At 40.8% G+C, this 14,444-nt stretch overlaps 1 protein-coding gene and 1 long non-coding RNA gene across 5 annotated transcripts in view; one reads left to right on the top strand and one right to left on the bottom strand.

Annotated features, from left to right (window-relative positions):
• DMXL2 (Dmx like 2) overlaps positions 1-13,238 on the top strand; it is a 130,643-nt gene extending 117,405 nt beyond the window's left edge. For all 4 annotated transcript variants that reach the window (XM_072962422.1, XM_072962424.1, XM_072962423.1 and 1 more), the window contains 10 exons: positions 297-383; positions 468-589; positions 1,732-1,864; positions 2,520-2,580; positions 2,708-2,835; positions 3,355-3,432; positions 4,997-5,088; positions 5,755-5,807; positions 10,846-11,063; positions 11,799-13,238. In XM_072962422.1, coding sequence (XP_072818523.1) covers positions 297-383; positions 468-589; positions 1,732-1,864; positions 2,520-2,580; positions 2,708-2,835; positions 3,355-3,432; positions 4,997-5,088; positions 5,755-5,807; positions 10,846-11,063; positions 11,799-12,008 — 1,182 coding nt within the window. In that variant the 3' untranslated portion in view covers positions 12,009-13,238. The remainder of the gene's footprint in view (positions 1-296; positions 384-467; positions 590-1,731; positions 1,865-2,519; positions 2,581-2,707; positions 2,836-3,354; positions 3,433-4,996; positions 5,089-5,754; positions 5,808-10,845; positions 11,064-11,798) is intronic.
• LOC140696792 (uncharacterized) lies at positions 236-10,906 on the bottom strand. The gene is made up of 3 exons (XR_012073306.1): positions 10,743-10,906; positions 9,681-9,836; positions 236-372 (listed from the first exon to the last, which is right to left on the bottom strand). It is a non-coding gene; the product is annotated as an uncharacterized lncRNA (long non-coding RNA).
• Positions 13,239-14,444: the final 1,206 nt, after the last annotated feature.

Raw genomic sequence — 14,444 nt, forward strand, 5'->3', positions numbered from 1 at the left:
AGACACATGCCTGTTACAAATACTAGTGAAAATTATGCTAGCTATCTTTTGTGATAGCTACTCAGTCTCCTGTAATCAACATGGAAATCTTTATAATTGGGGTGAATACAGGGCATCAGAGAATTTAAACTAATTCCAAAGCTAATTTTCAACAGACTAAATTTACTGGGACTTTTTTTCTTGTTGCTGCTGCTGTTACATTTTCTTCTTGTCCTTCCTTTAAATTTTGTGGGATGCTCATATCTCTGTACAGAGCGGTGCTGCAGCAACTACAACCTCTGACAAATGTCTTGCAGGTCGAAGCGGATCTGGGCTATCCGGGTGGAAAGGCGAAAATCATCCATAAGGAATCGGATATGATCATGGCGTTTTCTGTGAATAAGGTGAAATCTTTAGTCATTATAAAGAATGTGATACTTTGTTTTAGTGAAACTGCTTAAATTATTGACTCTGCCTTTGCTTTACAGGCAAACTGTAATGAAATTGTTTTGGCTTCAACACATGATGTACAAGAACTCGATGTAACTTCTCTGCTGGCCTGTCAGTCATATATATGGATTGGGGAGGAATATGACAGAGAATCCAAAAGGTTTGTTTGCCTTCTGTCATCAACTTTAAATGTAGTTTTCTTCAAAAAGGACCAATTAAGTGGATATACACGTGATTTGAATGACCTTGAAAAGTGTATGTATCTTTGTCTTCATTTGGTAAGGACACAGACATAACTGGTTGAGCTGCCAAGAAAAGGCGCTGCTTACATCAGTGAACAGGTTACTCGTGCTTCTTCTGTTAGACCCTGAACTGTTCCGAGTGTTTGAGTCAGAACTCAACATCCGAGCCTAATGCTGACAACTGCCACTTTGACATTTAACCTCAAAGAAACGTCAGAGGTTACACAGTATCCAGTAAGTTCGGCTGATCTGGATGATCAGACTGAAAGGCAGAACACACCAACATATTGATTACACTGATTGACGAGTCCTGTTTACTGAGTAATTTTCAGTGTTTCTTCTTGATTAGCTCCTTATAAAGAAAACATACCTTTTTTTACAGATTAAAAACGTAGACAGCTTTACTTTTCAGTAAAACTGTGGACACCGCACCAAGAATGCAGTGACACTTTTTTGTTTGGGGATTTCTCCTCCACGCCTGCCCGCCTCTTGCTTTTCTCCAGACTCTTAGACACTTTCTGTGCTGGGAATGGTGCCATGATAGCCTCTTTCATTGTTCTGTTGAGTTTTCTATCTTGTTAGTATATAATATAACTAGGCTCACTGTCATACTTCAGAGTAGATGTAACCATGTAATGTGATAAAATAAAAATTACTTTAACATTTTTGTGACAATTAGTACCTTACTTTAAGAAATCCTAAAACTCAAATTTCTTTAAAATGTATGAATTTCATACATGGGATATCCGTACTTGAAGGGAACATAGAATCTTTTTCTATATAGGATAAGAAGGAAATCTGTTAAATACTTTAAAACAAACATTTGTTCCAACTCGTGCAGCAGTAAAGTTCCCTTGAACATTATTTTTGCCCAAAGGGGAAAAAGTTAACCAGTACGAAAATTCACTGTGATTAGGACTTGGAACTAAGTTTTTCCCATGGATATTTATTCTTTCTTTTTTAAATAAGGACTGTCCTTTGGGTACATAGAAAGCTCTGTAATTGAAATACGTGTTGAGAAAATGGAACTGTCACAGTAACACACGACTGTTTTCCACAGTTCAGATGATATTGATTACCGTGGTTCCACTACAACTCTTTATCAGCCCAGCGCGGCCTCGGCAAGCCAGGTGCATCCGCCTTCCTCTCTGCCGTGGCTGGGCAGTGGGCAGACCAGCACCGGAGCCAGTGTGGTATGTCATTCACTGTTAGGTGTCTGGATGTGGACTCGCTCCAACATAAGTTCAAATCACTGTGACCTAGAAATGGTGCTGACGATGAGGGGCAGCGTCATGGTGACAGCTGGCATGCGGGGAGTTTCTGGGTGTCGGGTCGTGCTTTTCTCACACTCCGAGGTGGCAGGTGCTGTCGTCACCCCCATCATCGTTTCATAGATGAGCAAAGTGAGAGGCACAAAGTGGTGGCGTGGAGACGGAGGGGAACTGGCGGCCGCTAGAAGAGCTTGAAAGCGCGTGCCAGTACCGTTGTCAGTCACTGCAGTCGGGGTCCCCTTCCTGTGTTCTGCGCTGAAGGATCTGGAGGTGCTCCTGTGTGTCCTCCGGGAGGGGCACTTGGGGGAGAGGTCCCTTTGTCACTAGAGGAAGCGGCTGGGCCTCCTCACAGTCCACACAGGCCAGGGCCGCACCAGGGAGTGACTCTGCTCCCGCAGCCTGTTCAGACCGGAGTCACGTGTTAAGTGGGTCTGAAAATCCGCAAGAGGGTTTATTGCAGTAAGAAACCAGTTGTAAGAGAAGAAATGTTCTGAGAATTAGAGTTGGCCTGAAGCATACCCTTCCTCATCTCTTCTGTGGTGCACAGTGTAAGTTCATTTTTTGTCTTCTTTTAAAGCTTATGAAAAGGAATCTGCATAACGTTAAGAGAATGACCTCACACCCCGTCCATCAGTACTGTAAGTATTTTATTTATGATCCAGGGATTGTAAGTGGCCTCTGTCACTCTGAAGTTGGCTTATAGAATGGGAAGTATTGGAATTCGTTCTTTATCTTTCTTATTTTCTGCTGTTCCTTTTGTCTCAGATCTTACAGGTGCTCAGGACGGCAGCGTACGCATGTTTGAATGGACACGACCTCAGCAGCTTGTCTGTTTCCGCCAGGCCGGCAATGCAAGAGTTACCAGGTTATATTTTAATTCACAAGGCAACAAGGTTAGTTCCTGGGGGTTGCTGCTAAATTCCTCTGAACATAATGGTAGATATTTATGAGTAAAACTACATCTAAAAACAAATTCAGTCACTCCGGATTTAAGCAGAGCAGGCAGTTTGATAGTGTTTGTATAGCCCCTTGGCTGCCAATAAAAGTGTAAATCCACAGAATTTTCTGTGAATTAATCATCCACTTACAGATTCTCAATACTCTGGGAGGGTAAAGAACCCTGTTTCTGTTGAGTGTGGTGACGGTGCCTGTGCACACAGTCAGGCACCTCAGAGAAACCCTCGGTTTCTTACTAAGTTCCTCTAGAGAAGTTTAGAGGAAAACAATGAGATAGGCGTAGAAAAAAGCATTTTAAAAGTGGCAGGATATTTATAGTACATGGATTTTCTTGAGAACTGCAGCAGTTATAGTCAGAATGTTAAGTGGGGACTGAGTGACTCCTTTTCAGAAATGATTTTTACCTTTGATATGAAGATCAGAGGCTGTGTTTAATATTTACACCATTCTTACAGTGTGGTGTTGCAGATGGAGAGGGTTTTCTGAGTATCTGGCAAGTAAACCAAACTGCATCAAATCCTAAACCTTACATGGTAAGTAAGTATCACTCAGCATTCCCAGAGCACGCCCAGAGGCTGCCTTGTTTGTGAGCCCACTGGTGGGTGTGTGGGGGAAGGGTCCGTTCTGCCCAGCGGCCACAGCCCAGCACCTGCCGTTGCCCTAGTTTTAGACTGAACTGACTAAAAAGTAAAAACCTCTGTCCTTTTACAGCTTGAAGGGCGACCATTATATTTGAAACATTGTAGGAGCTTTCCCTACGTGTGGTCCTACTTAGGATGTTTTTGTTACACTTTTATCTGTTTTGGAAACTTTTTTTTTTTCCATTGAGGTATAGTCAGTTTACAGTGAGTGTCAATTTCTGGTGTACAGCACAGTGTTTCCGTCATACGTGTACACAGGCATATTCCTTTTCACTATAGGTTGCTGGAAGACTCTTAACTTCTTAATGATAGAGTTTAATAGTGGTTCATTTGACGTACTGTATTAAATACCAGCAGATTCCATGTTGCCAGTTTGCTGCAGAATGTTGCCTACTAGACCACAAAACAACCAGTCGCAGGAGTCCACTTCATTCATTCATGCAAACCATGTTAGAATACGTGGTGATGTGGACAAGCACATCTGTGCTTGGTGGGGTTGGGACACATGGAGGGGGCAGAAGGTGGTGCTGTTCTGTGCAGAACTTCCGATCTTAGTTTTCTTTTCTAGCCTATATACGTGTTCTTAATTATGCATATGACACCAGATATTTTAAATTAGTACACTATAGACTGGATCATAAAGTTTTTACAGAAATGGAAATAATCTTCAACGTGTCCTTTTGCCTTCAGCCATATCTATACCATGATAATTCCAAACAGAAAAATGTCTATTTTATTGTAAACTGCCTGACATCCTCCTCCTGGGTCCTCACCTCCAAATTTCTGTTCATCCTGATCCAAGAGGGAAAGTCATGCCTGTCCCAGTAGGTGACTCCCCATAGTGCTGGAGCATCCTCAGGTGCTGTTTTGGGTAGCCTTAAACCTGTGGATTGTCTGCTGGACCACTTTTGACCTTGTTTTTTTAATTGCTCTTCATCTGGGATGAGGGCAGGGCGCACAGAGGTGGTAAGGAAGGTGGATACTTGTATTTTAGATGACAAAGTTAATTTGACTGGAGTCCTTCACGTCTAAGACTAGATGGGCAAGTATGAGCATTTCCTCTTTGGGTAGTGGTTGAATATTATGATTTAATATTATTTAAAGCTTATTAAATGTATTTTAGATAATTAGCAGAAAAGTTGTCTGAGCCCTTAATAGAGCTGAATTGCTTGGTTAAGTTCCTGTACTTGATATTTTATTCCTTTGTTACATAATCTATAAAACATAACCTTTAATTCCATGTTTTTACCAAATCTTCTATTTTTAAAAAATTATTGGGTATTAGCCAAATAATACACAGATGACAGCTAATCCTCTTACCACTTATTCTTTATTCTAGATTTGTAAAAAGTGCTCTTTGCTCATGCATGGAGTATATGAGTGGCAGAGCTGTGTGTGTACTCTACCACATTTTGCTGGATTTTGAGCTAACATGAGCTGTACTTTGTTTCCGTAGAGTTGGCAGTGCCACACTAAAGCCACAAGTGACTTTGCATTTGTTACCTCTTCAAGTCTAGTTGCCACATCTGGACAGTCCAATGACAACAGGTAGGTTGACAGAAGCAAAAAAGAAATAAGCATATTTTAGGCAGAAAGGTATTCTTGCTCAATGGAGTGGATTTCTGTTTGGTCGAGGTTTTCCACGGCAGGAATACAAAAACTTTGTTACGTAATTCTTCAAGAGTTTTCCTTACCAAAAAGACCAAAATTCCTCCTAATGTAATCTATTAATAAGCATGTGGAATTTTTATGTTAAAGGTATTTTTTATTGCTGTCAATACTGTCAGGTTTTGAGCATCATGCTCAACATTTTCTTTGCCTCACCTTGTTTCCTTGGCAACACGTGCCCATGAGCAACGCCCCTCATTTCCCTGCAGTGGTTACCGCGGGGGTAGAGAAGCACCTCTTCTACTCAGGAAATCGTGTCTCCCTGGAGTGGTCATGGAAGAGGCACGGCTGGGGGATGAGGTGGGGCAGAGTCAGGTGGGCTCATGCGAGTCACAAGCCTGTAGTTTGAAAAGGATAAACTTCTGGGAAGAGGTACACCCCTGTCCAAGCATCTACCTTCATCCTAGTCGAGAATCACTGCTTTATAAATGTGAGCGAACAAACAAATGTGAGACTGAATAAGTAAAGATACTGGAGGTGACAAGTGTACCCCTAGTGATGACTTAGCACAGTTGTTTATGATGTATTTCTGTTGCTGTTTATTAGAAATGTATGCCTCTGGGACACGTTAATATCCCCTGGAAACAGCCTCATTCATGGTAAGTGAGTTAAGTCTGCGATTTTCAGTGCACTGTGACAGAATGCTTTCCTGGAGTTGCTTTAACCAGTAAATCCAGTGAATGTTTTTTCACGGGTTAAAAATGGAGAAATACTTAGAATGAATACAATTCTAAGAGTTAACTAGAATATCTGGCCACCTTGCTGAGGTGAGTATGTATGGTCATAGGAATCGGGCTAGCTGGAATGACCTCGGTGTTGTCTCCTATTCAGAAAACATTGTGTGGAGAGTGGGGCTACTAACAGGGCTGTGTAAGGAATTAGGTGCAAAGTATTTTTTTTTTATTGAGTTACAGTTGGTTTACAATGTGTCAATTTCTGGTGTACAGCACAATTTTTCAGTCATATATGAATGTACATATATTCCTTTTCCCTGTGAGCTACTACAAGATCTTGTATGTATTTCCCTGTGCTATACAGTATAATCTTGTTTATCTATTCTACATATACCTGTCAGTATCTACAAATCTCAAACTTCCAGTCTGTCCCTTCCCACCTACGTCATCCCTTGGCAACCACAAGTTTGTATTGTTTGTGAGTCTGTTTCTGTTTTATATTTAAGATTCCACATGTGAGTGATATATGGTACTTTTCTTTCTCTTTCTGGCTTATTTCACTTAGAATGACATTCTCCAGGGACATCCATGTTGCTGTAAATGGCATTATGTTGTCATTTTATGGCTGAATAGTATTCCATTATATAAATATACCACAACTTCTTTATCCAGTCATCTGTTGATGGACATTTAGGCTAGTTCTGTGTCTTGGCTACTGTAAATAGTGCTGCTATGAACATTGGGGTGCAGGTGTCTTTATGAAGTAGGGTTCCTTCTGGATCTATGACCAGGAGTGGGATTGCTGGATCATATGGTAAGTCTATTTTTACTTAATAGGCTTTTTTAGAGCAGTTTCAGGTTCACAGCAGAATTGAGCAGAAAATACAGAGTTCCCACATAGCCCTCCCCACCCACACATACATACACCCCTACCCTCAACATCCCTCATCACTGTGGCATATTTGGTACAGTCAATGAACCAACATGAGCACATTATCATCAACCAAAATGCATAGTTTACATTAGGATTCACTCTTGATGTTCTACATTCTGTGGCTTTTGACAAATGCGTAGTGACATGTAGCCACCACTATAGTATCATAGAGAATAATTTCATTGCCCTAAAAGCCCCTTGTTCTCCATCTATTCATCCCTTCCTCCCTCCCTCTCCCCAAACCCCTGGAAACCATGATCTTTTTATTGTTTCTGTAGCTTTGCCTTTTCCAGAATGTCATTTAATTGGAATCGTACAGTTTGTAGCCTTTTCAGACTGGCTTCTTTCACTTAGTAATATGTCTTCCATGTCTCTCATGGCTTGATAGCTCATTTCTTTTCTTTTCCTTTTTTGTTTTTTACTGCACATATATTTTAAAATTTACATACATGTACTGTTCATTGTTTCTAAGAAGGTTTAGAACTTCAGCTTTTTAGACTTACATAGTTATCAAAGGAATAAAGCCAACCACAAAATAAGAATTCAGAAAGATTCATACACCCTGCTATTAACAGCAACATTATTTACAATTGCCAAGATATGGAAACATCCTAAGTGCACATCAGTAGTTGAAATAGATAAACAAGATGCAGCATACATATAGGTAATGGAATACAACTCACCTATAAAAAAGGACATTTTGCCATTTGCAGCCCTTCATTCACTTCTTTTTTCCACCTCAAAAACCAGAATTTTATAACTAGCAGCGACATTTCCATTTCATCAAAAACAACAAAATACCTAGAAATAAACTTAACCAAGGAGGTTACCTATCCTCTGAAAGCCGAAATGACACAAAGAAATGGAAAGATTTCTTGTACTCTTGGACTGGAAGAATCAACACTATGAAAATGGCCATACTCCCCAAAGCAATCCACAGATCCAACACAAACCCCATCAAAATACTCACGACATTCCTCACAGAACTAGAACAGACAATTCCAAAATTTATAAGGAACCACAAAAGACCCCAAACAGCCAAAGCAATCTTTTATAGGTCTTTTTTTTTTTCCCTCTTTCTTCTTTTTGTTCTCTTTTCTTATGGTTTGATGACTAGAGAAGGTCCTTTAACATTTGTTGCAAAGCGGTTTGGTGGTGCTGAAATCTTTTAGCTTTTGTTTATCTGTGAAGTTTTTGATTTCTCCATCAAGTCTGAACGAGAGCCTTGCTGGATAGAGTATTCTTGGTTGTAAGTTTCCCCCATCATCACTTTAAATACATCGTGCCACTTGCTTCTGGCCTGTAGAGTTTGTGCTGAAAAATCAGCTGATGACCCTGTGGGAGTTCCCTTGTATATTATTTGTTGCTTTTCTCTTGGTAATTTTAATATTTTCTCCTTTTCCTTAATTTTTGTCAGTTTGATGACTATGTGCCTTGGTGTGTTACTCTCTGCACTTTGAGGACTTGGGTGACTGTTTCTTTCCCAAGTTGGGGAAGTTTTCAGTGTCTATCTCTCCAAAATTTTTCTCAGGTTCTTTCTCTCTCTCTCCTCTTTCTGGGACCCCAATAATGCAAATATTAAAGCACTTCATGTTGTCCCAGAGTTCCTTTAAATTATCCTCATTTCTTTTCATTCTTTTTTCTTTTTTCTGTTGTGAAGTAGTAATTTCCACTAATCTGTCTTCTAGCTCACTGATCTGTTTTTCTGCCTCATTTAGTCTATTCTTGGTTCCTTCTAGTGTGTTACTCATTTCAGTGATTTTATTCTTCAACTCTGGGTGTTCTTTGTATTTTCTAACTCTTGGCTAAAAACTTCACTCTGTGCATCTGTACTCCTCTTGAGTTCTCTGAACATCTTGGCCATCATTAAACTATTTCTCAGGGAATCTATCTGAGAAAGGCAATCTCCTCATCACTTACTTCTTCTTCTGGGATTTTATCTTGTACCTTGGCCTGGGAGATATTCTTTTGCTGCCTCGTATTGTCTATCTTTTTATTTTCAGGTTAAGTTAGTTACGTTTCTTGACCCTGGAGAGGTGGCCTCTGTGGGAGACGTCCTTTGCATCCCAGCAGTTGTCACCCAAGGGCAAGGGTCCAGCCTGTCCCAGTGGAGAGTCTGGCCAGTTATGTGGATTCCTTCCACAGGCTTTGGGATTGTTGTTTTCTTGTTTGTAGTATCTGCCCCTGGTGGACGAGGCTGGACTAGAGGCTTTTGCAGGTTTCCTGGCAGGAGGAGCCAGTGCCTGCGCACTGCTGGGTGAGGTTTGGTCCTGGGCCTCTGGTGGGTAGGGCTGTGTCTAGATGCCTTTGTGACTTAGGAAGTCTGCTGATGGGTGGGGCTGTGTTCCCACCCTGTATGTTGTTTGGCCTGAGGCTTCCCTACAGGCTGGGTGGGGCTAGGTCTTGGTGCTAATGGTCCAATTAAGATGTCAGCCTCCAGGAAAGCTCATATAGATGAACACTCCTGAATGTCAGCCACTAGCTTTTAGGTCCCCAGGGTGAGCCGCAGCTGTCCCCTACGTCCCCAGGAGACCCTCCAAATCCAGCAGGCAGGTCTGGCCCAGTTTCCTATGAAATCACTGCTGGTGCACGTAAGTTTCTGTGTACGCTTCTCAAGCGAATGGAGTCTGTTTCCCCCAGTCCCGTGGGGCTCCTCAGAGTCAAGCAGCCCTGGCCTTCAAAACCAGATGTCCTGGGGTCTCCTCCTCCCCACAGTGTTGGAACCTCGGGCTGGAGAGCCTGATGTGGGGCTCAGACCTTTCACTCCTATGGAAGGGCCCCTGCAACTAAACTATCCTTCAGCTTGTGGGTCGCCCACCCTAGGGGTATGGGGCCCAATTATATTGTGCGCACGCCCCTCCTACCTTCCGGCTGTTGTTCCCTCTTTATGTTTACTGTTGCAGAAGATCTTTTCTGCTAGGTCTACTCTTTTTTTTTGATGGTTATCTCGCAGTCAGTTGTGGTTTCGTTGTATTCGCGAGGAGAGGTGAGCTCGTGGTCCTACCACTCTGCCATCTTGACTGGAAATCAGGTGCAAAAAGTATTCATTGAGCTCAATAGAAATAAGATCATTATTTTACCTAATTAAACCTAACCATAAATTAAAAGTTAACCTTATGAGTTAAAAATATGAACAATTCCATTTAAATATTACTCCTTTTAAGACAGTGTTTTCCAGATTGCTGTCCTAAAGACCACTCTTCCACATAATGCTTCCAAGAGTGCTTGAAGCACCAGTGAGGTTTGGTTAAACACAGCCAGGCGGACATTTTTGGGGGAGAGGATGAGGGGTGGATTTCTCAGTCTTTTATTAGGCTGATGTACATTTTTAAAGATGTAGTTATTCACCAAAAAACTGGAATTTTGCAATTAAATTGGGAAATAATTATTAACATCTCTTAAAGATTTGATTTCCACATACTAGTTTAAAGCTTTAATCATATTAGAATGAGTCCTGGGAAGGGTAACTCCTTAACTTGCAGCTGCTCATTTTCACGAGTGTAGCTGAGTTTGTTACCTAGTGGAGAAATTCTGATGAGGCTTTGTGTGTGGGCAGGACCTGGGAGAGGGTGTCACTGAGCACCTTACTCTGCACTTTCACATCTATATACTTCTTAAGAGGCAGTAGAACTTAGTTTGGACTTAAACTTCCTGTATGTTTTCATTTTGAGATTGTGGATAAGAACTTTTTTCTGTCATCGTTTGGTGTGTTTTAAAATACTCTGATCATATGATTATAGAACTTAGAAGGGACAATGTGACAGTAATTTCTGTATCATTTAAATGTGCATTTAAATGTTACCAGAATTGCCAAGACAGACATTGGGGAAAAGCTCTGGACTTTTTTTTTTTTTTTAAATGGCAAGCTTTACTATTTTCTTCTTTTTTAAAGTTTATTTTTCTTAAGTTTAGTTTTATTTACTTACTTCATGGATATGCTGGGGCTTGAGCCCAGGATCTCGTGCGTGCTGAGCATGCGCTGTAGCACAGAGCTGTGCCCTCCTCACACTTGATGCTTTTCTTCCTGAGGTTTCACCTGCCATGATCACGGTGCCACGGTACTTCAGTACGCGCCCAAACAGCAGCTCCTCATATCTGGAGGTAGGAAGGGATTTGTCTGCATTTTTGACATCAGGCAGAGACAGCTAATTCACACGTTCCAGGCCCACGACTCTGCTGTTAAGGCGCTGGCTCTGGACCCCTGTGAGGAATACTTCACCACGGGCTCCGCAGAAGGCAACATAAAGGTGAGTCGGCGCGAGAGGTGGGACTGTGCTAAGTGTTGTCTCCATCTGCTGTTGAGGCAGGTGGCAGAGGGGTGGGAAACCAAACCAAAACCTCCCCACACTCCTGGGAGTGAGGGCGTGAAATGAGGCCGGGTGGAGATATTGAATGCCTCACAACACTGTTCCTCCCTTACTTCCCTGTGGTTCTTTCTGAACTGTCAGGGGCTAGAAAACGTGATAGTCAAACTCAGCATACTCTCAGGTCATTAAAAAGCGTTAAGGAACACTGTTGTGAGTAAGTGTATGAGTTTAATTAATGCATAAATTTTTGGGGGTGACATTAGTTTGGCTCCACACAACCTCCCCCGCATCCCTCCAGTACCTGACTGTATAGTTGAGGTGAGGTCCCCAGGGAAGTGAAGTGGCTCTGGTCTTTTAATTAAATACAAGCAAGGCCCTGGGGCAATATAAATTAGAGATGGGGTATATAGGGTTGATACGAAACAAGAGGGTGTGAGGAGAGGAATTTGAGCGAAGGGACAGTAACATCTAAGCATTAAATGAATCATGTAAGTGGTACTATTTCCAGTTGGGAAAGAGTAGTGGATGGGAAAGGTGGGGTTTAATGAGATCAGTTGGGCCAGGGGAACAGACATGAAGGCCATGTTTTTACTTCTAATCTCTTTCCCTCTCTTTTTAATGGCTTACACTTTTTGATGGCTTACACTTTTTGTTTTCATTTTTTCTTTAAACTAGGTTTGGAGATTGACAGGCCATGGCTTAATTCATTCATTTAAAAATGAACATGCTAAACAGTCCATATTCAGAAACCTTGGGGCTGGAGTCATGCAGATCGACATCACCCAGGGCAACCGGATCTTCTCCTGTGGGGCAGACGGGACGCTGAAAACGAGGGTCTTGCCCAGTGCTTTTAACATCCCTCATAGAATTCTTGACATTCTATAGACTTTAAGGTTGGGGCTTTATTTTTATAAACATTTCAATTGAAAAACACACTGTAGAATCAATTAGGCATTTCTGCTTTCCAAGCAGCTGTTAACACATTGAAAACAATACAGAGAATCTCTGTGTAGAATCTGAACCTGATGCAAGCTGAGTGTTGCCTATACAGGTTGTTAGAATGACTGTGCATGTACCATTTATCATGCTGACGTAAATAAAACAAAGCCTAGTATCGTATGAAGGGAGTTATCCTTTACAGCAAACCTGATTCAGAAAACATCTGCGGTTAGAAGTTAGGGTAATAGTAAGTTATAATAATGAGAAGGACCTTTATACCAAATTAAGGAAGAAAGTGTTGCTTGATTCAGGTTTTTCCTCCCATTCTTATCGCTGGCCGAAGCATGCCCGCCGTGTCCGTTGTTGAGGGAAGGATGGTGATCAGGAGCTGGAAGCTCTGGGCCACCAGAAACACACGCTAAGCTTTGGAGCAGCACGCAGTGACTAGTTCTCTGCCGTGAGAAGTCGTGCCGTTCTTTCCTGCTGAACATTTTTCCCGTTAGCGTTTATACTGAGCTAGTACTGTAACTTGCAACTGAGTGCAGATTTAAATGCAACGTTTTCCTCACCGTTTGCACATTCACATTTTTTGGACTGCTCGTTTTTCTATTTAAATATTTGCCTTCATGTTAGGAATGTAATATGTGGACATGACATGTTTGTAGTTAACCAAAACATACCCAGTTAGTACTTCTTTTCTTAGTCCAGTTTAGTACTTCTTTTGACGTATTCAAGGTTAAACACCAACATTTTAAGGCTATGTTGGAACTACACGAATAGAGCATTTCATATCCTAATTAAGATGAATGTTAGGCTTTTTGTGGCCAGTTCATAGTTGATCGAGATTGGTGATATTATTTATTACCACAGCCTATTGTACAAACTATGCAGAGTTAAATATTATTTGCTTGAAAAATATTAGCCAATGTTATCATATTTTGATGTATGTCCTTGGTTTTGACCAAAAATACATTCTTGAAATATTGAAACCAATGTCTGTGTGTTTAAATGTTTACCAGCAAATTGTCTCATCATGTTAATGAGAATGTTTCCTGCCTGTGTGGTAAATAGTAAAATATAATGGCATAAAAGCACCTTTCTCTGAAGGCAGTGTAATGTTTTGGGCTGTGAAATACTAATGTAAAAGAAAAATAAATGTTATTTGTTAGAGTTTTACCTCAGTTTGGTCTGGCATTCTTTGTAACATTTTTAACAGCTGAGATAATTTTGATAAAATGCTTGACTATTAGAGAGTGTTTAAGCTATAAGGTAGTTCATTCATTTACCAATATTGTCCAAGTACTGTCTGTATCAGAAGCCATTCTAGGAAATGGGATACAGCAGTGACCAGAGTACATGCAGTGTTGGGATTTAGTTGGGCAAGAACTAACCTTACTGTGCCTTTTTGTTTACTGAAATGTGTGGATTTTGGTACCAACACTGGTGGAGGAACTGGGAATGGTGCTTATGTGAAGTGGTGAGGAGAGGAGGAGGAGAGAGGACGCCTGAATACACAGTACAAATCTGGCAAAAATTATCAACGTGTACATACACTTACCACAGTTCTGTATACAGGAACCTGTGTATGTTGCATTGTCTGTATTAAACAGTACCCGCTGATTCAGTCAGACTCTGCAAGATAACAGACTTAAAAAAAATTTCAGTATAGTTGATTTACAGTATTGTGTTAGTTTCAGGTGTACAGCCAAGTGATTAATTTATATGTATATATTTTCTGTCTGGAAGATCTGTCCATTGATGTCAGTGGGGTGTTGCAGTCTCCTACTATTATATTCCCATCAGTTTCTTTATGTGTTACTATTTGTTTTATATATTTAGGTGCTCCTATACTGGGTGTATATATGTTGATGAGTATAACATCTTCATGTATTGATCCCTGTATCATTATATTGTGTCCTTTGTCTTTATGGCCTTCATTGTATTAACGTCTACTTTGTCTGATATGAGTATTGCTATCCTTGCTTGCTTTTTATTTCTATTTGCATGAAATATGTCATCCCCTCAGTTTCAATCTGTGTGTGTCTTTTGCCCTAAAGTGGGTCCTTTGTAGGCAGCTTTTTGTAGGCTCTTGTTTTATTACCCATTCTGCCACTTTGTTTTTTGACTGGAACATTTAGTCCATTGACATTTAAAGTAATTATTAGTAAGTATGTATTTATTACCATTTTAAACCTCGTTTACCAGTTGATTTTGTAGTTCTTTGTTCCCTTCTTATTTTGGTTTTTTTCTTGTGTGGTTTGATGATTTCATATTGATTTATGCTTCAGTTCCTTCTTTTTGCTTTTTGTGAACCTGTTTTATGTTTTTGATTAGTGGTTACCCTGGTTTTCAAGTATATTGACCCATAACTATATCTAGTTG

This window comes from Vicugna pacos, chromosome 6 (genome assembly GCF_048564905.1).
Source record: "Vicugna pacos chromosome 6, VicPac4, whole genome shotgun sequence".
Classification (NCBI taxonomy): Eukaryota; Metazoa; Chordata; class Mammalia; order Artiodactyla; family Camelidae; genus Vicugna; species Vicugna pacos.